General features: G+C 37.4%; 1 protein-coding gene across 1 annotated transcript in view; it reads right to left on the bottom strand.

The window, feature by feature from the left end:
• Positions 1-23,320, bottom strand: part of DDX10 (DEAD-box helicase 10) — a 161,587-nt gene that overhangs the window by 109,475 nt on the left and 28,792 nt on the right. Inside the window, exons 11-13 of the mRNA XM_042023859.1 lie at positions 18,946-19,033; positions 13,221-13,309; positions 4,521-4,986 (exon numbers count right to left, since the gene is read on the bottom strand). Coding sequence (XP_041879793.1) covers positions 4,521-4,986; positions 13,221-13,309; positions 18,946-19,033 — 643 coding nt within the window. The remainder of the gene's footprint in view (positions 1-4,520; positions 4,987-13,220; positions 13,310-18,945; positions 19,034-23,320) is intronic.

Here is a 23,320-nt window from a genome sequence, read left to right as displayed (position 1 = left end):
AATAGCTAGTAAGAGGTGGCGAGAAGAACAAGAAGATGTTTCACACCAAAAAAAGCAGTATATAAACATAAGAGTGGTGAAAAGCTCTCTCACAACATGTAACAGAAGGAAAGAAATCCCATTCAGAAAAAAAAGACAATGTAAGAGAAGCAATCTAGATAGATCACATCTCTGAAAATTAATTTCGATTTCTCTGGATTGCAACAGGCTTTCTTCTCAACATCACAGAAGAAAATTCCAGGGGACTATGTCCTCATTTTGGTGCATATTAAATGACATTTCCTTGATCTATGTAATGTGCAATGCCCACATTACAAAGAGCTATCCCTCTCTGCTCCTTGGTTTAGACTCGTGTATCATCGGTAGTTATGGAGATATACCTTTGTCTCTTCTTTCCTGCTTTTATCAGTATGTACATATCCAGGTCATAACGTGTCAGTTTACAGTGTTTATTTTATGTGTTTGAGAAGTAAAGAAAATGTCATTGTATGTAATAATAATGGATTTTAAGGCAAGCCAGGTAGCTCAGACAGAATCACGGCATATAAAATAATTTCCTTCCATAGTCACAATATTCAAACAGCAGGCTCTTCAAGAGTCCAGATTAACTCCAAGCAATCTGCAAGTACTATTCAAGGCAGCCCCCTGTATGCTTTTGCTTGTTGTAGTGTTCCAAGCAGTGATTGTTGAATATACTTGAGAAGTTTTAGGAGTCCATAAAACAAGGGATGGGGGAGCAGGGAGGAAGCCAGAGCAATCCTAAGAACTCAGTAACGTAGTATTTACCATGCTAAAACAGAAAATTCAAGAGCAGAGGAGAAGTCTGACAGTATGTGATATGTTTGACAAGTTGACTAAAATTAAAGTATAAACAAAACCAAGAAAAAATATTATAGGTTTAATCTTAGTTCTTAAAATAAATAATGATAGAAGTTGAACAAGTATAGCCTTTGAATTGCCAAATGCAAAAGGCAATTTCATAAAATTAGCATTAGAAACAAAGTTTGTAACCAGGGAGTACTTATAGTCTTTGCAACATCAATACTGCTAATACTGTTAAATGCACTTTAAAAGAGTAATTTCCATAATGTTAACACAACAGCTAAATACTGCCTATCTGCTAATGGCTCTATGCATATAGCTGACCTTCTTTTTATGCGTAAGAACACTGTACTTATCTAAATAAGTCCCATGAGTTATACCACCAGCTAAAAATCCTGACATATCGAAGTAAAATTCAAAAATAGAACAGCCAGTGACTACCTCTTAAAAAAATGAGCTAGGAAGCTCAACAAAATTGCAATATCTGCCAAGGTCTTTCACCTTATCCAAGGTTTCTCCTTTTATACAGCAATGCAGAGAACGAATTTTTCTTTCATATGTGTTGTCACAAAATGACAGAGTACAAATGTAGCCAAGGGACACACCAAGAAAGGGAAAGAGTGAAACTGAGCCACAAGTCACACTGTTAGAAGGATTAACACTAGATGTGTCATACTTCACACCATAACCTCTTCCACTCTTAGGCTGGGTACCATGTACATTTATCAAAAACTGTTCTACGAAAATCCTGCAAATGCCCTTCTAGTTCATCATCAGTGTAAATAAACCCTACTCTTTTTTACCAGTTCCTTTCCCTTGGTACAAAGATGGATGAGCCAACTCCACCTGTAATCAAAGGTCAGGGCACTACAACATCACAGAGGATACTAAGAGTCAGCCTAACACCTCCCCTTGCTCCTTCTTCCATTGGAGGGACTAGGGTAGAGACAGAGATGAGGAAGCAATGGTGCCTCTAACAACAGCAATTCAAAGACTGAAACTGAACTCAATGTTGCCATTTACAAAAAATTTCCTGAAGCTCAGTAATTACAGCAGGACTGCTTTGCTGTCAACAAGAAGCCTAAAGCAAGAATAGTGAAATTTCAAAATCAATTACACATATTAAAAGCATAAATGCAAACTAAATTCAATCTTTGTGGGCATATTCATAAACCCCCAATTAGATGACCACATACCAGTGTTTGCAAAGGACTCCTACCTTATTGAGCACGCAGAACAGATTTTTTAAAAAACTCTCCTAACTGATGCAGCCTTTCATACTATTAATCAATGCACTGCCTCATCCTAGAAATGCAGTGAACTGGTTCCTGAGTCCTCCCTAGAAGGACACTGCAACACACAGCAACAGGAAAACCGCATTCACACTGCTCAGTGCTTCTCACACCCCAGAATACTAATTCTTTAAATATGAAGTGATCCATCTTAATGCAATAATAATCACTTCAGAACTTCTATCCAGAAAATAAAGAAATGGGAAAAAATATAAAAACTGTTGCACATTATCAATTTTGTCTTAACATCCAGAAAATGAGGTGCTGAGATACATGAAATAAAAAATGCACTATGCCCAAGTCTTTTTGTGTGATTTCTACTATGTTGCATTTCTATAACAAAACTTTAAAAGTTAATATGGTTAGTGATAGAAACCTTTATTCTCTTATTCTTACTAAAAATAGAATCCTTATATTTAAAGTATTCCACAATTTGTCTGTAATTTCCACAGTATAATATGGTAATAAACCCCACACTACTGTATGCATTGACCAAGTTAAACAGAGTACGCTCTGCATTTTTACTTACTAAAAACCACTTATTTCACTACCACTGGCATTTTTGTAGGAGTTTATTTAAATATAATTTAAGTTCTTAATGATACAGATCTTCAAACTTTACATTATTTTTGTTCTCAGCTGCTCAAAAGAGTAACTAAATATTTTGTTATTATGTGCCCATATAGATGAGCTTTTAGGTGATACAAGGTCTTCCACACTTGCACACCAAACATGAACTACTAACCCTTACTGCAGTTAATCCACATGGTATCACAGAAAATAACATCTGAGTTGCCTGAACATAAACTAACGAATAAATGTTTAATGCTGGAAAACTCTTAAAAGTTACCCAGTGTGGTTACAAATTACTTTCTAAATCACTCATACTTTTAACAAAATTTCTCCTGTTCATTCTTTCACCTCAAACTTTCACCTTTTACCACCTCCTGAACAAAACTTTCCAACATATTAAAAACAGCATGAAATTGTCTGTGTATTTCAGCATGCAAAATTGGGGAAGCAATAAGAAAGCCATGAGATGATCATTCTTTAAACAAGGCACAGATCTTTTACTCCACTTTGTTTTTAAAACACAAAATTCTTTTCCACACAAACCTGAAATTTATTAATCAATATAAGCAACTGCCAGGCAGTGGCCATGCCTGGGCAGAACCACTCAGGCGTAGAGTAACAGGAACAGGAAGTTAACTCTGTTTCCACAGTTCTCAGATGAGACTGCAACTTGTGTCAGCCTCCTCACAGCAGAGCAGAGAGTGCACGCAGCAGTCAGATTACTATGCAACTGCTCATCTTTGACAATCATAGCTGATAAAACTAGTTCACACACTTCACTACATACTAAAGGAAAGATGCTGCTTATTAATGCATCTAGTGGGCTGACTCGCTGCAAGGTCATGGTAAGTGCCCTGTGCTGTTAAGTAACAGCCCAGAAAAAGAAAGATTTTAAATACCAGTTGGAAAAATAAATACTTTGCTTAACAGGAGGTTTCCCTTGAATGCATCTAAATTCAGAAAAACACCTTGCCAAACCAGATGGCTATTTCACTTGTATCTTTTTACCACAGAAATACAGTTGCTGGATAGCAAAGGATATACCAAAAAAAAATTTAAAAATCACAATATGCACATACCAAATCTGCTTTACAGAAATTACAAAAAAATTTTAAAAAAAACAAAACCACCCTTACTGTAACACTGTATCTAAAGATTAAAAGAAATAAATATTTCTCAGAATGCCAAGGACAAAGAAATCCAAGTTATAAAGCTACTTGCCAAGGAAATGAAAGATTTACATGAATACTTTCAATAAACCATTATAACCATGCTTTACAAGAAACTTGCACTTCCTCTCTCTGTTTGATACTGGCTCAATTTTTAGTAAAACTGGTCCTGTAGAAATCTAAAGTCATTGCTTGAAGGTTACATTCTTGTAAAGATCATTCTGCTGTGATTTCTGTCGGGAAGTGGCTCATCGTGTATTGCAATTTGGTTCCCAGTGCTATAAACCACGGTTCAGCATCAAAATTATTACTGAAAGTGGCAGCTATTTAGAGAGGTACAAGCAAATTAGGAAGTGATAAGAATTAAAACTGTCAAAATTTCCCAGGTTTTCAAGTCACATTATTCATAAATTAAAGCAAGTACAAGGATATTCATTTTGCAAGTAAAAGTACTTTATGCTAACTGCATAAAATGATAAAAGCTAAGTCACACCACTTATCTTTTGGGAGTATTTATGACACCTGATATATATGCACAACGCATCCAACTTCAAGCGAGTATTCTGCTAAGAGCAGAATTTCCTCTTTTCTTCTCCTCCTTCCTTGGAGCAAGTCCAATAAAAAATGATTAAGATTCATGAGCCTTACTATAAAGCGCACTTACCGGTGCTGGATTGGCTTTAGCTTCCACACCAAAAACATCCCGTTGTTTCACTGTCAGCAAATCCAGACCTTCAGTATCGTTGTCATCATCATCGTCATCATCATCTTCAAAGAACTGCATGGAGTCCGAATTTGGTACCCTGCTAGGTACATGAACTTCTTTTTCCTCCTCCTCCTCAGACAGCTCTTTCAATTCATCCTCAGACTCACCACTCTCCTCAGCACTTCCACTGGAAGCAGAACATTCCTCCGTTTCTTTTCTTCTCTGCTTTTCCTTTGTTCTGTTAACAGATGTTTTTCCACTGAGATTAGTTCCACACTTCTCCACTGTTTCCTCGTTTACCAAGGTGAGGGTATTTTCATTTTGCTCTGTCTCCTCCAAGTGGTCTGTCCCATTGGCTGCCTCCAGCTGTTTCCGAACTCTTTGAAGAAATCTCACACGAGGTGCCATTGCAAGACCAAGAGATCTAAAGCATGGAATTAAACAAATAAATTAATTTAAAAGGGAGATACACAACATTTGGCTGAATTAGAAGCCCTCCTTGATGGCTCAAGTGATTCAGTTTCAATTATGACAATTCATATTGATACATTTTGATCAACACATTTAGAAAAATCTAGCATGAAAAATACATGTGAACACTGGAAGAGGAAGGAAAATGAAATAACTGAGAACTCTCAATTACAAGCTTCCCAGGAAGGAAAACAAACTTAGAAGCTGATAAATTGTAGATAAGAGCCAATTAGTTATCTGTGATTCACAATAAAACACGTGGAAAAAACACCAATGTAATCTGGTATTGAAAATACATGGATTTAATGTCAAGAACTGAGATAACACTGATCTGTCAGATGTCCTTCACTACTGGAAGCACACCTGGAGCACTATCCCCCCCTGACTTTACAGTGACTGAGAGATCAGGAAAACAAACATGGTATGGATGAATGACTAACCGCAGAAAAAGCTAGGGAAAGACATTTCTCCCTTCAAGTCAATTTCACCTGCTCCTACCTTTCTACATCAAGGCTTTACCTCCATGGCATATGTAACTAACAGAGCCAGTAACTATTGTTTTACCCAGTTATTCATGAAAATTCAAAGTTATACTCATAAGCATTACATGAAGGGACAAAAATTGCAGAAAGAGCAAGAAATCCTGTCCAGCAACAATACTGGAGAGCACTGTGTGGGAACAGATACCTTGACTCCAACAGCCCATTTGACTTCAGTAAACTTTGTCACTGTCCATCGTTATTACACCCCACTCTGACAAATCCAAATTTAAAAAAAAAGCAACGCTTCCAGAGTTCATGAGCCTTCTCATTAGGTGAATAAAAAATGTGAGGTGACACTGGTACTGGTGCAAGGAAGACACAGAGAACCCATGATACAGAACTGAACACAGTACTTGGTGCTTGTACATACACTTAACAAAGGAATAAAGGATATAACCAACTACATTGGCTACAAATATACACAGGCACCCACACCTGTAAAAGACAAGCCTCTTTCAATTCAGAACATGCACAGCTATACACCACCTCTCCTCTCAATGATGTTCAAGTAGATAGCATTATTTCTTCTTTTCACTACACAGCCTCTGAGAGGAACCTGAGTTATAGCACAGGAGAAATATCTAATCCATACTACCTGGCAGAAATGTCATTATAAACAGTCCATGAAGCACCCAAAGATACTGCAGAGCAGCAAGAGTGCACTGTAGGTCCTGGAGACCCTTGAACTTTTAATAGTAGCCAGTGGGACAGGGTAGTCAAAAGGAGTACCCTGCTTAAATAACAAACAAAAAAGCCCCAAATGTAACCACACCTGTGGTTAAACAGGGCACTTTTGGTACCAGCCACAGGTTAAAACACTGAAAAGCAGACACAACCCCAAAAAGCAATCCACACTGTTAGATAAAGAATAAATCTTCCAACAAATAAAGTTTATTTTTAATGTAAAAATTTTGGTTTAGTGTTTCTGATAATTCAGCACTGTTCCACGTGCAACTAACAGCAGTAACAAAGAAAACAGAATTTTATGAAAAAGGATCAAAGGAAGTTCTTATCCAGTGTATTTTGCACATTTACTGACAGTGCATTGCTGAGAGGATAACTCAACACCGTTGGGAACTGAAATTGGAGCAACTAGCAATCTTAAACTTGTTTTACTGTTTGACAGCAAACACTAATTACCTTTGCAATGAAATGATGTGTTCAAGTTTGGCCTATTGACTAGCTGTAATGGAAATAACCAAACAGCAGATGTAACGTTTCACTGCGGCAGCTGGAAGCCATTCAAACCTGGAACTGAGCCTTAACACCAGGCACAGTAAAACACACATCAAGAGATTGCTGCATTCAATCTCTTCAGCAAGGGGATCGAAGTTGCAAAAATCCAATCCTTTGCAAGAGAAACGCTTTTTTGCTTGTCCAGATTTCACATTATTCTACATAAAGTATTGCTGTCAAGTGTTGACAAAGCACTGCAAGCAGCAATAATGTATGGCAACTACACAATCAAGTGTTCACTTCTCTTTCTCAAGCAGACACACACAAGGTATACAGGGTTGAAAACTCTGATTTTATCAGACCTTTTCTTCTACGCCTCCAGAGCTAGCATCAAAGATCAGAAACACACATGCAGAGAAAAGTTGGACAAGGTGAAAAACTAATCTCTGTTCAGCAAAAGTTACAAAACAGAGAGAAGGAGCAGCCCATGATGTGGACAAGACTACACCACAGATTTTTTTTTCATTCAAATATTAAATTCCACTTTCCAGACTGCTGTACTGCACTGATGTCTTACTTTAATAATTGAATAAAATTATTTGTCAGTCAGTCTTGGCAGATTTTTCTACACTGTTTAACAAGCCTACCAAAAAAACCAGTGCTATCAGAATTCAAAATACTTTTGAACCAAAAGAATTCAGACATAAGGGAGAGAGAAGGTCAAATTTATTCGGTAAGACAATAATAGTAGACAAGCTTAGCCAAAGTGTGTGCGAACAATCCCCCAATACTTTTAGTTACATAAATTCTCAAACAAATGTCAGCATTTTGGCTCATTATTGCCTCTTTTTCATAGTATATTCCAAATGGAGAAAAATCTGGGACAAACAATCGGGACATTCTACTACTGCTAAAAGCTTCCCCATATTTTAAGATTTGACAATTCCTTCAGAAACTATCTCTTAATCATTCGCAAAATCTATAGTTCAGTCATCCTGAAACAACTCAATGTATGAACCAGATTTCATAAACTAGAAAGGGTATAATTAGTTTTCAATAATTCATTAGATGCCACTCAGACCACAATCCTACTATGACTGAAGTTACAGCTATGTTTTTATTTTAGTGCTACCATTTCAGACACTCATCCGGAACAAGAAATGTGCAGGATTTTCTGATAAAGACAAAAAGCAGGTAAGTTATTTAGTGAGATTTCATAAACCCTAACAGACAACACTAAAAACACACTAACACTACAATGTAGTCCTCAGACTATGGTAACCTTTAAATGGCTACATAAATTCAGCTGACAAACCAAATAATCCTGTTTCATGTTTTGGTGAATGCAGTGACTTCTTAAGAGCAAGCTCTTCTAGAAAGACATTTGAAATCAGCTTCTAAAGGCAATACTGAAACCAAGGGAGTACTCTGCTACTATAAGTCAAAGTACAGCTGACAGTTCTACTCCTCAACTGAAACCAAGGTGGCCAGACATCAGCATTCCCTAACACTGATCAGGGAATGCACAGAGTAACTAAACAAATGACCTACAATACTCAAGTACCTTTCTTAATTTAGTAACAAGTTCACAAGGACTTTCAGTAAATACGTTAAAAGAGTAAAACTGGAAAGAAATAACACTGTATGGCTTTAAGGAGAATATCACTTTTATTTCTAGTGAATAATGAAGATCAAACATTAATAAACATTTTTTAATGCATTTAAATGAACGGTGTAACAGGCTTAAAATACTGCCTCCTCTAAGGTTTATTAATTGCACTTATACAAGGCCTTGACTGTGTTTACATTAACATGGTTGCTTTACTTTGCCTCTACTTGAATGAGAGAAAAGCTGGACATCTCTCAACTCTTTAGAAAGATCAAATCTTAGACACTCGAAGCAAAATCTACCCTTGCAAAAAACAAATATAAGAACAGTAAAATCTTCACATTTTTAAGTGTGACAAATGCTCCTTATCTGCTCCTAAAAGATTTCTAGTCCCTTTTAAGATATGAGCCAGCTGTAAAGAATCTGAGGTCACATCTGCCGTACTGCTGCACGACAATTTTACACAAGTTACTGATTCAGCCCCACATTAACTTACTACATTTACTAAATATAGACATATTCCTTCAGTGAACTTCTTCAGAATGATTTGAACACATAAAAACACAGCACAGAGATTATTTTTACTGTAGAACAGGTTCAGACAAAGATTTAAAATAGGTTGAAAAAGGTTAAATACTCCCAGAAGCTATTTCAAGAAAACAAATATGTATTACTTGCCTTGCAATATATGCTACATCCACATTTAACATTTAAAATGTTTTCAGAAGACAGTATGAGCAACCGTTTGAAAACAGGAGAACTCACATCAACTGAAATGACACAAATCCGAACTAACAGGCTTTCCAGATGGTCTGATTAATAACCAAAATGAACAGAGAAATTGCTTTTGCTGTGCTATTTACCAGCCAGCTTTATTCCTCTACATTAAGGAGCTCAAATGCCTGGTACTCCTATTAACAATAATGAGGGCCAAGCTATTGAGAAGCAAAGAGAAGGAGAACAAAGACGACATCATGGTCGCAGTCTAATAATTTAGAAGACCAAGATGTGGTCTTCCTTACAAAAGGAAAAGGAAGCTCCACACTGCAGTTCCAAACCCTGGTGGCCCCTTGGTACCTGAGCCACCCTGACACCTGCTCAGAGGGCAATATAGCAGAGCACAAGCAACAAGGTTTTCTAGAGTGCATTTAAAACCCTTTCTCCAAGTTAGCTGGCTTAGCCAACTCTGATAGGCACTCTACTGCAACTGCTACTCACGCATATGCAAGTACATTCACTTCTAAAGTGAATGAAGGTCAATAGCCAGCTTGGCTGCAGAATGAGAAAAGATAGCTCAAGATCCTAGAAGAAATGAGGATGATGACTAAGAGAATAATGACCCTGGACTTTGAAAGAGGAGACTGCAGCTTATTCAGAAAGCTGTGTGGCAAAAGTTTACAGAAGTAGTTACAGAAGCTCAGGAAGGGGCAGGTGGATCTCCAGGTGGCTGAGGGGGAGTTCAGTGAGAAACACCCAAACTCTGGAGGTGACTGGAGGGAATGCTGGGGTCTGTAGGAGCAATAACATACAAGGCTGAGATTAACCAGGTAACAGCATGAGAAATTTTAAGTCTTGTTACAGGTGCATGAAGACTGGAAACAACAGGGGAAAAGTAATTAGGAGCCATCTTTTTAGTTAGGAGATTGGCATGTAGAAAAGTAAGTATAAGGACAGCAAGAAGGAGAGCCAAGAACCAACAAAGGGATGACAAGACGTGGAAAGCCTGCAATGGGCACAGCCTGAGGACAAAACAGACAGCCCTGCACTCACTCACAGCAGCCAGAGCACGGTAACAAATGAACCTCCTGCCCTGACCATGCAGTAAGGGTCAGGCCAGGCACGGGGATGAGGGTGTAGTGGGTGCCTTCCCTGGATAGTGAAAGGACAGACAGATGTGGACAGATGGATCATGTCTTCTGCTACCACCCATTTCAGTCCTGACAGCACCTGCAGCTACCTACTGCTTTTTCATACTGATCTGCAAGCAAAACTATCTGGATACTAAGGTATGTGTATCAGACATTTTCCCAATAATTTGGCTTCAACTTGTTTTATTTATTCTCTGTGTACCAATAGAGGTAGAAACAGAAAAATATGCTGCATTTCTCCTGAAAGACATGACGACAGTCACAGAGGAAATTACCTTCCTTGGCAGCCCCTTGGAACTGTGACTAACTTGCCTACCCAGCACGCTCACCTGTTAAGATCTGCCCCTGGAGAACAGAGCGCATATATGCGTTAGCAGTTAGCTGTTGGGGTCCCTCCCCCGCCGTGTAGCCCTGGGAGAGGGGCCCTGAGGGCACAGACACGGGGTTTCCCTATCCCTGCTCAGCCTCGTTCCCATGGGTTGGTTTGTGTTCCCTGCGCGGGCAGAAGGACCCTTGGTCCCGTGATTGAACAGTTCCTCGGCAGAGCCTCGGCCATGCGGCTGGAGAAATAAACATCTCTGAAACATCTAGCAAGAATCTGTCTGTCCATATATATTTCCTTTCCACGGGACTCCTGGTTTGATATATGCATGTTGCAGGATCCCCACTGCAACAGTTAGCGAAATAAAGTGCCTGAGAAGGAAAATATTTCAAAACACTGCCTCCTCTCTAGGAGACCAGACTAAGTAATTATTCCTTTTCACCCTGTTGTTTGTTTACATTTTCTTATGTTTCCAAAGCTGTCCTTTGCAATTAAAAGACAAATTTCTCTTTTTATTTTCTCCTTCATCAGACTTAAAGGCTGCCTATGTTAACACAAGGCCTACACAAGTCTTCCTCCAGCAAATTATTCTTGATAGCAATTTATAATGAGGATACTGGAGAGAACAGTAATGTACCATGGCTTAAAGGCGATCAATTACTAAAATAGGTATGTGTTTATGTGTCTATATGCTCATATAGACATGCACACATATTTTTTATATTTTTTGTTTTATATATATAATATATATATACATAATCTTATATAACACATTACAATGAAAAAGACTTGCTTTTCTGCAGACTCAGTCCATAGAGTTTAAGAGAATCTCAGTGCACAGACATGCCAAGCAGCAGAGCAATAGGGAATGTGGGCAACAGCCTGGAATGCAAACCTGACAGGGGCATTAAGCAGCCTATTTTTTCTGCAGGATTTTTAGTGGACTAACATCTACCAAGCCAGCAGTAAATCTCCACAGAAAGACTAAAGTACTTTTCAGAAAATGCACACAGAAGGTAAAGGGAAGAAAGGATTCTCATTTCAGGTTTTGCCGTAAGTTTGTGTGCAGAATGTAAACCAAGGTCACTTCTCAATGCAAAATTCAAACATACCAGACTTTGAGGAACATTCATACAAAGGAAGATAACTGATCCATGTATCAGTGGCTGTGCACTGAATTGAAAGCTAGGGATCTGCAGGGTGTATTTAGGTAGACTAGCAGTCTGGAGAGAGGGGAAGAAGAGGGCCAACAAACTAGAACAGAATCTCCAAATTATCTCCCAGATTTATTACCCTCTGACTTTTGATTATACTGCCACATATTTCACAGCCTTGACTAAACCTCTCCTACTCTCCCCAAACAACTGACTGGTTTCTTGCATTTTATTACAGGAATGACATTAGTAGCTTTCCAAACCTGGGACTTGGAATTATTTTGAGGAAGGTCCAAATCCTGGCACACCTGAGAAGACCTGAGAAGAACAGAACTGTAGACTACTCTGACTATAGATATTAGATGGCACACCATGCTGAAATCCAGAAAGAGGCAGTGGGGTTCTGAAAATTTAGCATTACCACCACCTGCTAGTTGGTTTCTTACACTGGTTGCATTTGTGTGATTATCCCTCTCAGCCCCAATCCTCTGCTGCTATTCCTTACATTCATAGCACAGTAAGACCTACAACAGATTTTAAAAACGCTGACAAACAACACAGGAGAAGGGGCAGGCATTGCATGGAGCAAAAATTTTTGAGCTTATGCTAGTTCTCCTTTTTCAAAATGTCTCAGTCCATGAAGTTAAAAAGCATCTTTTATAATAGGCTTATGTATCTTAAAAAACATAATCATGTTAATGGCAGCACAGCACAGGAAGACCAGGTGTTCCAGAATCTAGTAATTTGTCCCATTTTAGTTCATTATGCCATGTGCTAACAAGTTAGCTTTCTCTGTCTGAAATTCCACACATATCAAATCAATTTACTATGTACCTTTGAACACCTTCCTGTTCCCTTATGACTACCTGATGCCCCACGAGATTTCAAAAACTTCACATCTTAAAACAATTTCAAGGGGCTGTCATCCGTAAAGTCACCCTGTCAAAATTAATTTCCCTCCCATACAAAATGTAGAATGATTCACATATATGTACAAAAATAGACAGCCAAATAGACACTATACAGTCTAGTGCAGATGTTTCATCTTTACCAAATGCACTGAATCTTCTGAAAAGTAATTTATGGCCAAGGAGGAATGTCCCAACCACACTCAAAATTAGACTGCAATACATCATCTTTAGATACTCCGATTTCTTGTTAAACAATACACTTTACAGGTTGATATTTCGCTATGAGGCCGAAGGACAAGTCTAGGGGGGAAAAAAACCACCAAAACATTATTCTCTATCCTTTTACTTCAGAAGTTATGTCTTCCAGTGTATATAGCAAATGTAACTTTTGCTCTAAGTTATTTCTCTGTACGGCAATATATTGTCTTTACACATAATTTCCATTTAGAATGCCCTTGAAAATATGCAAAAGCTCAGCATGAATACAAAACTAAATACACTAGAAGACTGTCCAATTCTGTGTGTTAACACAATCACAAGAGCTATTTAAAGACTGTAAAACTTCTCACTATACAGCTTTCATATTTTATGTTGACCATACTTACAGGGCATATTCTGCTAGAGGCAATTTGAAAACATCGAATACATCCTTGTTCTTCATTAAGTACACTGAACGCAAGTAGGATACAAAACACTGAAAGAAAAATAAAAGTATTCAACAAAAAAAGACACCATTCAATTACCAACACAAGAAACAACATAAACACGAAATAGAATTTCACTATTAGGTAGTCTAACACTGATTGCAGACTGAAATTCTTTTCAAAATACCCATCAGACAAAATTTATCGCTACTACGGAAGTGAAGCAACTTCAAGTACTTAAATACTCCATTACATTCACATAGGCTGAATTGGCTAAATTTCCCAACAGTGTGTCATGTTATATTTTCCTAGAAAGAAAATAAGACAGATTAGTCAGAAGGAAACATCACTGATTTGATTTGATTTTTTTCTCCTAGCTTTTATGAATGTTGTTATGCTATTCTGATACCTGAATTATGTGGAACTTAGAACAGACTTTGTTGCTATCAACCTGAGGTGTCCTGACTTAATCTTAGCCACAAGCAGAAAGTTATTCAACTCAATATAGCTGTCTTTCACTGTGGTCTAAGATGAGTCATATTACCTTACATTTACCATCAGCTCATCACATGCACAAAGACAACGAATGCAAGTCAGCTGACCAAGACAAATTCACTACACAACATCTACTAAGACCAGTTCAAGGTTGAAATATCAGTTAATCAGAGACTTTCTCAAAAAAAACTGGAAGCACTACATAAGAGAATAACTTAATCTTGTGTTGCATTTTCCTGCCATCCTTCCCAAAACGAAAGATTCTTATTCTTCTCATGCTTCTTTTACATAGTCTAGTTCTACCCAGCAGCAGCAGCATAAATACTGGAATATTTCAAGTATCAGAAAAGATCCTTGGGTTTCTGTTGTTCATAACCTAATTTCTAACACGTGCCAAAACTCCTACCATGAGGCTTAAACCATCAAACACTAGTAACAACAGCAAGTTATGCTCACAGAGTTACATTCAAGCATCCTATAATCACATCCTTCTTCTGCTATGTACAGGCATCTGTTGGAGAAAACTACTGTATTAATAATTCATGTGGAATTTAAAAAAAACCACCTATTTCTTGTTAACCTCAGATAGAGGAGCAAAGACCCAACAGCCAGGAGCATTGATGTCTTACAGGAATTCTTTAAATACTTGTAAGAGAAAAAACACTTCCAAAGGTGAAATGAAAGGTAAGACAGTAAATTAAGCAATGTTATAAACTCATTCTTTTCTCCTCAGTAAACTGAAATAAAAACTATTAATTGTAAGGTATGTAGAGCTAAGAGATATACTTTTCAAGCTGCCCATTACTTCACTATAAAAGTAAATTTTCATTTGCTTGTTTTTCCTAATGCTAAGGGTTTTTTGGGTAAAGCTTCCTTCCTGACTATGTCTTTCAATTAATTTTAGCTGTTGAAAATGTGAGCTCAATTCATTCAGCTTCTACCAAGATTGAGATGTAGAATAAAACACTTCTTTGCTCCCATTAAATTATTAATCCTTTAACAAAGGTAATTAGAATGTTTAGGAAAAGGCTTCAGATTTGACAGATCTTAATTATCTATTGTTGTCTAGCAAGTGACAAAAATCAATGAAAGCCTCTTTTTTCTCTGCAGTGACAGATGGAAAAAAGCAGGTTAAAAAAGAAGTATCCTTCCTGTGAATCAGATTTGCAGGTATGAAGACCTACATGAGTCACTACTTGCTACAGGGTTTAAATCTCATTATGTCTGTTGGATAACTTATAAAGCCATCCACTTACTTTACTAGTATATATTTGGTGCACATGGTCTAGAAATTAACAAACTATAAAGGGCAGAAAGAACACACCTTTTGCATGCTTATCAAGCCCTACAACGACTAAGAATGAAACACCGAACAATTGCATAGAAGACTTGTTCTACTTTACAAGAAGAGAAATCACGCTATTTACTTTGATTTTTTTATTTGATTTCAGTGTCTTCAACTTCCGTCTAAAATTCTGTCATCTCAGTTGGATTTTATTCAGTTCTCCTAAGACTTCATTAGTCTGCACACACACTGCATCTGAGAGAGAACAAGTTTAGTCAGTCTGAACTTTTTCCCTGCTATCAACTGCTGTTGTCCTCTGCCATATCTGCTGTTTGATTTAACTTTCAAGGTTTTTTTAAATGACTGAACATTGCAAAAAATATTATATGCATTAATTTCTATGGAAAATATGGTTATGGTTGGGCATCATAAACATATTACAGTTCTACTGCAGTAGTAGCTACAGGCCCCCAAAACCACTGGAGATTATTGTACAAGTACCAGAAATACATAAGGAAAAAGTATCACGCTCTATGAATTTACTACCTTTAAATTTTGATTTATTTATCTATTTCTTGGATAACTGTTTTAAGTACTAAAATGCACACAATTCAGCTGATGTGCTGTTTTGACAAAATTCAAAACTAACAGGGTGTGACTGGAATCTCAGGCTGTAACATCCTGCACATCCCTCTGGGCGTGATGAAGAATTCAATGGACAGACATCACTTCAGTGCCACAGTAACATTTGAATTAGCAAGAAAAAGAAGATTCTTTTTTTAAACTGTTTTCCAGAACTGGCTGAACTGACATATTAAATATTAAAATTACAAGAAATGCCAAAAGGCAGCATCAGTCCATGAGAAGAACTGCAAAGGTTTCAAAGGAGCCCCAGTCTGATTCAAACTGTCTTTCCAAGTAATAGCAAGGGAACCATGTCCTACCAAACGAACCATGAAGTTTGTTGAAGCAATTAGCAATCGAGAACTTTCTATTTTCAAACAAAGTAAAAGTACCTCAAAGTAAATCAACAAGCTTAAGAGGACACAATAACTTAGACCTCATGCCCTCAACACACGATGGTAGACTGCCATCCTATCTGGACTTCTGTGCATAGCTGTGCTGTTTCATTGCTATCTCATCCATTCAGGTACGGAATTTATTTGTTTCTTACACTACAAATGTCAAGAACTTGGTAGCTTGCAACAGATAGGCTAGACAACATAACACCCATGCCTCCGAGAAATTCAGCACTTCAGATAAGGATCCAAGGTCAGGATTTCATTTGCATTAATTTTAATGCTTTATTTACACTGACATGGTAAGACTACTTGGCATGTTTGCATCGTACGTCTGAACATTTGTAGTTAAACTTTATTAAGGAGGGACACTTCCATGATAAACCACTTGTCCGTACTTCAAGTTTTACAAAAACTGAATGTATTTACAGCTTGCCTGCAACAACACTGCTCTTCTATCAATAAATTTAAAACTGCAACAAAAATAGCTTGAAATGGTAATTATACGGCAATTAGAATTTTTCAAAACAAATTTAAGTTTTTATCTGTAACACAGACAGCCCATGTTTGAATTTATTCTTGGCCTATTTTGAAACTTTATCATTACTTTCTTCTGCTCAATTCAGAATGATCCTTCTCTCCCTTTTAAGAGATCTTAAAAAGCCAAAGCCGGAAACAGAGGTTTGTTAATGTTTTCATTCCAAGTAAGACGATGCTGGATTCCTCCTACTCTCATCCTCCCCCAGCCAGCTGCTCTGTCACTTCTGACATAAATTGGTGAAACTGCAACTTCCCGTGGCAGCTGGAGGTGATCGTGACACCTCACCAGTGCCTCTGGCCTGTGCAGCGCCAGGATGCCGCTTACGCTGACATTCCACATTGCTACAAGCAACACTTCATGCACTACAAAAACCTGGAATACCTGAAAGCCAAAAATAGTTTTCAAAAGCATTCCCTTGGAACATTGCCTTGGAAATTTTATTCACAAAGCTCCCACTGAGTTCCCCAGGCACTTTGATTTAAATCTCCTTGTTTAGGAAAGTAAGAACGACATTCCTCTGACTCACTAAGCGTCCCTACTGCAGGCATCCAAGCTAGGTCACATCACACAGCCTACCTCTGCAGCACAAAGAAACCACCATTCATCCATCCATCCCAAAGGGTTTTCAAGGTATCTGTGTCAGGAGGCATTTGTAGAAGTGCTTATTCCGCCCTATCACCTATAAATGAAAGTTCAGGCAGACTAACTGACAGAGGATATCTGCAGCTAGGTGAGATGAATCTCAAGTGTTTTAAATATGTCAACTTTGACTCATTTTATGTCCCAGTTCAACAGAAAGGTTGAAATTCTTGGTTTCTCTAAGCTTTCACAATCCTGTTTTCATTTCACCCTACTACTCAAGTTTACTAGTATACCTTCAAGTGTTACTAATCCCCACACTGGCTCATACAAATAAAAAGTTATTAACACAAATACAGAATCTCTGCAATCATATATTTCTCAGGCTTTGGCATTTCTGGATTTCTCACCATGTGGCCTTTGGCTGTACTCTTTTAATTTGACCTACAAATATAAGAAAAAATTACATGAAAGATTTGCCTATTATCCTTCTGTGTTTCCCTGCGTCTCAATTTGAGCTTTTGATTTTGTATAGTTTTCAAGAGACTTGATACAACTACAGACTTCATAGGCTAATGATATACACAGTTCAAAAACAAAACAAACAAAACAACAACAACAACAACAACAACAACAACAACAACAAAAAAAGCCAGGAAAAAACCACACAACAACAACAAACCAACCAGCCTTGGAAAACCAACACATTGCAGTGCTTCAATAAAGCAAGTAGTAAGCTCTATTCCAAAGAGCTCATGACCTAAAAATATTATAAAACCAGGGAAAGGTCAGCAAACATGTTTAATGATGGCAAGAGGCAGCACAATTTCCAGAAATGTTTCACAGGCCACCTTTCACAGAAAGTGTCTTTTACAACCAAGCTCATTCTCATCAAGGAACCTACTTAGTCATTTGAAGTTTCCCTTCCAGTTTTCCCCAAACCTGATAAAAACTTGGTGAAATTCACATACTGTCCATAAAGTCGCCCAGCATTAACCAGCACAATAAAGAAATCTCATTCATAAACCCATTCGCATAATTCTCCATTCTACCTGGCTATTTTGCTGCTCATTTAAACCCAAACAAAAGTTAAAATGCTTTATTCAATGCATTGGATTTTACCCTGAGAAAGGACAAATTGTCACATATATTCAGGATATATGACAATAAAAATTGATCAAGGTGGGCATGTGAGGCCTACATGGTTTTGTATTTCTAACTTTTTAAGTCAAGTAGCGTGATCTGCTACTTTTAAGTAAGCTTTTTCATTAGTAGTATTATTTTGAAATTTTCTACATCAGCTTTCCAATAAACTCTCAGGGCGGTTGAAGTTGAGAAGAAACCTCAGAGACCATCTAGTCCAAGTGCGTGCTCAAGCCAAGGTCAGCCAGGGCAGGCTGCTCAGGAAGGAACCCAGTTTTTAATAACCAGCACTTGGAGACTGCACAGCCTTGGTGTGCAGCCTGTTCTAGTGTTGAACCACCCGCACAATAAAGGCTTTTTCTGGATTTAAATTGAGCTTTTTGTATAGCAATTTGTGCCTGTTGCCTCCTCTCCTGTCACAAGGCATCACTCAGAAGACTCTGGTTCCCTCTAATTTATGTTTCTCTCCTAATACAGGAAATTCTCCGAGTGCTCAAATCATCTCTGGTGGTTTTTCAGTTCCAAGCACTGTTTCTAGGGCATGTATGAGTTGGTCAGTTATTCAATCAGAAGTTCTAATTCAACTAACATGCCCCAAGAATTATAGTGTAGCAGATGACTTACCCTTTGAGCTTTCTCTTTTAAGTCCTGATCTTGAGCTAAGAAAGCTTGCATCCTCTTTTGGATGTCTGTAAGTTTTTCAGGATTAATTCTAATTAAAAACGAAAAAAAAAGCAAGCTTTAATTATGAGAGCATGCTAAAATAAGCACCTATTAAGTTCTCAGGAGTATCTTTGCATATTTTTCATTGTTTTATTATGCATAGAGCTATTACCACTGGAACAGCACAGAATGGAACCATATTAACGATGAAGATTACACTCCTCAAACAAATAATGCAGAAAAGACAAATAGCAGCTGTTTTATTCAGAGACAGTTTTCACTGAAGGTGGTGAAACTTCTTCCAAAGCAAAGCAGAAACTAGCAGAAAAGAACTTCTTGATTTTATAAAAATACTGCAAAAATACAAAAACAGCATAATGAATTACAGTACTACTTTATGCTGAAATAAAAGTCTTCAAAAGGAAATTGTCAGCATTTTTAAAAGCTTAAATAAGATTCATTGTGCCAGGAATACTGAAATTTAAGTACTTCTTAGAAAGAATACCAAGTGAGCAATAATAAAGGACATTGAGATTAAACAGATTTAAGAGCTTCTCAAATAAATAAAGAATATTGACTGTACTATAGAAAATGCCATTAAACCTACTAAAAAGATATACCGGTCCTCTCCCAGATTCTGAATTTTTAAACTTATTCCAGTGATACCTACATTATTGCAGGTTTATTTGCCCAGATCTCTTCTCACCTACTCCTGAGCTGCTACTGCCACCCTAGTGTATAATACAACCTAGCAAACACGGTGGGAAGTTATTCTCACTAAATACGAAAACAGGTATCAAACTTCACTCCCTTTCAATTTCTTCACTCTGTTCAGATACAGCCAGGGCAAAACTACAGTGTATACAAGCACTGTTTAGCTGCAGTTTTAGTGAAAGATCAAAAAACTTGAGTTCCAGTTTCCAGACAACACACAATTGGCTCTAAAAGTGTAAAGACATAAGAAAGAAAAAAAGAAGCATGAAAAATTGAGTGGGGGACAAACTGACCAAAAAATCTTTGGAATATAATGATAGAAAAAGTAAAGAAGGAATAGCATGAGTTATAAAAAAATTAATATGAACATCAGTAATAAGTCCAGAAAAGTAGTGGATTGCTGCTAAGTTATGGGAAAGCTGTTAAGAGATGACCCCAAAGCCCTTAAATTAGCCAGTGCCTTTTCTCCTTGTCTTCACTCAAAGTGGCAGCTGCAATCAGTCAGCTAACAACAGCTACAGCACAGTGCAAGCTCACACCAGAATGACAAATCATGGGCGACCAAGTACTCAGATAAATCAGCTGGGTCAAAATAAATTTGCTCCATAGCAACTAGAGAAAGTAAAAGCACTTTGAGTCACAGTTGTATCTAATCTTAAGAACTCATCTGAGACGAGGGAAAAAAAATCCTATCAGACAGGCCAGGCAAATACAGTGCTCATATTCAAAGGGCGCAAAAAGGAAGTTAAACAATTAACTTTTTCTTGATACCAAAAAAAACAATTTGTAAGGACCTAAAGAAAATAAGCAAATACACAACAGCTAACACAGCTTAGCCAGAAGCAAAATATGATTCATCAGTTTGATTATCCTCCATAGCAGCATTAACAGGTCTTAAGAATGGGAAAGAAACAGCAGACGTCGTATCTGGTGTCAGGAAAGAATCTGGCAGTTGTACATTCTCATAAAATAGGGAAACACGGTTTATGTGAAATCTTCAAGTAATGCAAAAATGGCCTTGGAGCAGTACTCAAAGAGTAGCTGAGACTGCAAACTACTCCCTGCTGCCACTGTCAAACTCAAAATGCTTACCAAGTTCCAATTCTCACCTGGACATGCTATTACTCATTATTTTCTATGACTTGATTATTGTAGGAATATGATTCATTATTTATAAGAGACTATATGTCATTGAGGCTCCAAGCATAACAGACAACAATTCTAGAAAAAATACAGCAACATTTTGTAGACTGCATATAAATTTTGAGTAATTTGATTGAAATTTGCAAGAAAAGGGTTTGAAAAAGACAAAACCCACAAGATACTTCACATTCAAAAGCATGGCTAGATAATGTGGTATAAATCTAAGCAATGTCAATTAAGAACATGGTACCCCAGGCACATTTTGAGCTTATGTGTTTGTTAATGAATGAGCAAATTTGCAACACCTGAACATCAAAAAAAAGAGGAATAGTACTGGATTCTCTCTTCTCCAACACCGTACCATGGCAGTCACCCACTGTCATCTTCCTCTACTGCTGGGATTCAAAAAATGAGAAAGCTGGTCATTGTTAAATTGGACTTTGGCTTTAATGAGTTTGTATGTTATTTCTTTCTAAACAAATAAAACCCTTTACAATAAATTGTATACATGTGACTATTAGGAGACACAAACGTAAAAGCTAAACACTTAAATGAATTACCATAATTTATAAGCTTGCCTAAATGCTAAGGACCAGTGAGCTAAAACCAACCATAGAAGGGGATTTTATAACATTGCCATTTTAAGTAGGCTGGTTATTTCTTCCTCTGTGATCATGTATCTTACCTTTAAGAAGCAGTACAACTTTCTGAAGCTACAGTTTTGCCTACCAGTTGCATAAATGCCACACTTGACTTGCCATGATGGAAACACAAACTCAGCTTGCTTGGCCAATCTCCAAATTTCCCCACTGATACACAGCTTGATTTCCTCTCATTTTCCCTGGTTTTAATACTAGGATACAAGCACTGTTTTAACTAGACATTGTCTTTTCACCACTCCTCTCCAAAGCAGAATTTAAGCAAAAAGACCAGCAACCACCTAAGAGACCCTGCTGCCCTGATGGAGCAAAACAGTTTCCATACTCGACTCAGCTTCCGAGCAGCAGCAGCAGGTTTTGCACCGTGCTCTCAGTCTGCAACGTGGCTCCCTATGGTTACACTAGGCAACCTGAAGGCTGGAGGGAGTGGGGAGGCCTGGGACCTAAGGAAGGCTCACACCAGCAGATCACACACAGGCGCATAACCACACTGATTAGTGACACTCATGGATTGTCTTACAGTAACTATGGCAACTGGGAGGCAGTGAGTTTTAGCAGATTCCCTATATTAACAGTACCCTATATTAATGGTATTAATGTGGAATACATACCTAAGTATTATCCACTGTGAGAAAGGTAAAAAAAGAAAAAAAGGTGCTATGTTGTTACTGCTGTTTTCTTCAAAAAACACTTTTTGTCATAAGATTAAAGAAAGCGATACTACATCATGGGTATCTATACACTTGCACTTCCTTTGGTAAAATTTTCTACACACAAGATCTGTTATGGTTACACCTGAGGAAGCACCTCCTATCTTTTTATCCAACAAAGTTGGATGCAACAAAGTAACCTCAAAATACTATCAAAAATAATTTCAGTTTACAGCTTGCACGGAAAACTAGGAGATTACAGATGCCTTACACAAATGTACATACTATTTAATACTTCCAGAGTACCTTTTTTACCATATTTGAATGTTCTAAGATCTGATATTTATTACTGCATATTTTGCACTTTCTCTTGCTCGGTTTGAACAATGAATTAGTTATGTACTGTTAAAAGCACTACCTGTAAATTGGCAGCTTGTGCTGATTAGAAGGGACTAGTTTACTCCAAACCTCTACAGGCAGCTTAGATTTAAAACTGAAAATTAGGAAAAGAGCCTAAACCCTAGTCTTTTGAATAGGTATCCAGGAAAACAGAAAAGTTCTTCCTCTTTCTACTTTCAAATTATGGAACTGTTTCAAAAAGACTGTCTAAATGAAATAAAAGAACATTAAAAATAATTTGCAAATCAAAAAATACAAAATAAGAAAAGTCACAGAGTTCTTCTGACCACTATACCAGACAACAGGTTAACAAGAACAGCAAAACAAACACTTGAATTGACAATGTTTTAGAAAGAAGCTTTCGAAAAAAAGCTTGCTGAGAGAATTTCAGAAACTTGACGAGTTACACTCTGTGGGCAGTAAGCAATGCTCATTATCTTCTGATTCCCAAGCAAGAATTCTTGAGAATCTATAATTAGGTGAATAAGACAAACAACAGGAGAAGACTTCACCAGAAGACCTGGAACGTGGTCCATGGGTTGATGCAACTTCTTAAACAATTTATAAACTTACAAAACGCACAGGGGTTGGATTAATTAGGAAACTGGCTAGAAGTAAACAGCATGAGAAAATTTGTAGTTCAAAACTTCTAGAATTAAATTGGTTTTCAATCCACGAGTAATTACAAGGATAACTTTTTAAGGATTTTAGTTAGCCACTTCCAAGTACAATGCTACACCTTTTAAATCTTAACACACTAGGCAGACAATT

Source organism: Corvus kubaryi, unplaced genomic scaffold (assembly GCF_017639235.1).
Source record: "Corvus kubaryi isolate FWS band 111438036 unplaced genomic scaffold, C.kubaryi_AGA036_p1.0 37256, whole genome shotgun sequence".
Classification (NCBI taxonomy): domain Eukaryota; kingdom Metazoa; phylum Chordata; class Aves; order Passeriformes; family Corvidae; genus Corvus; species Corvus kubaryi.
Note: the sequence above shows the minus strand (reverse complement) of the source record. Positions and strands in the feature narration are given on the sequence as shown.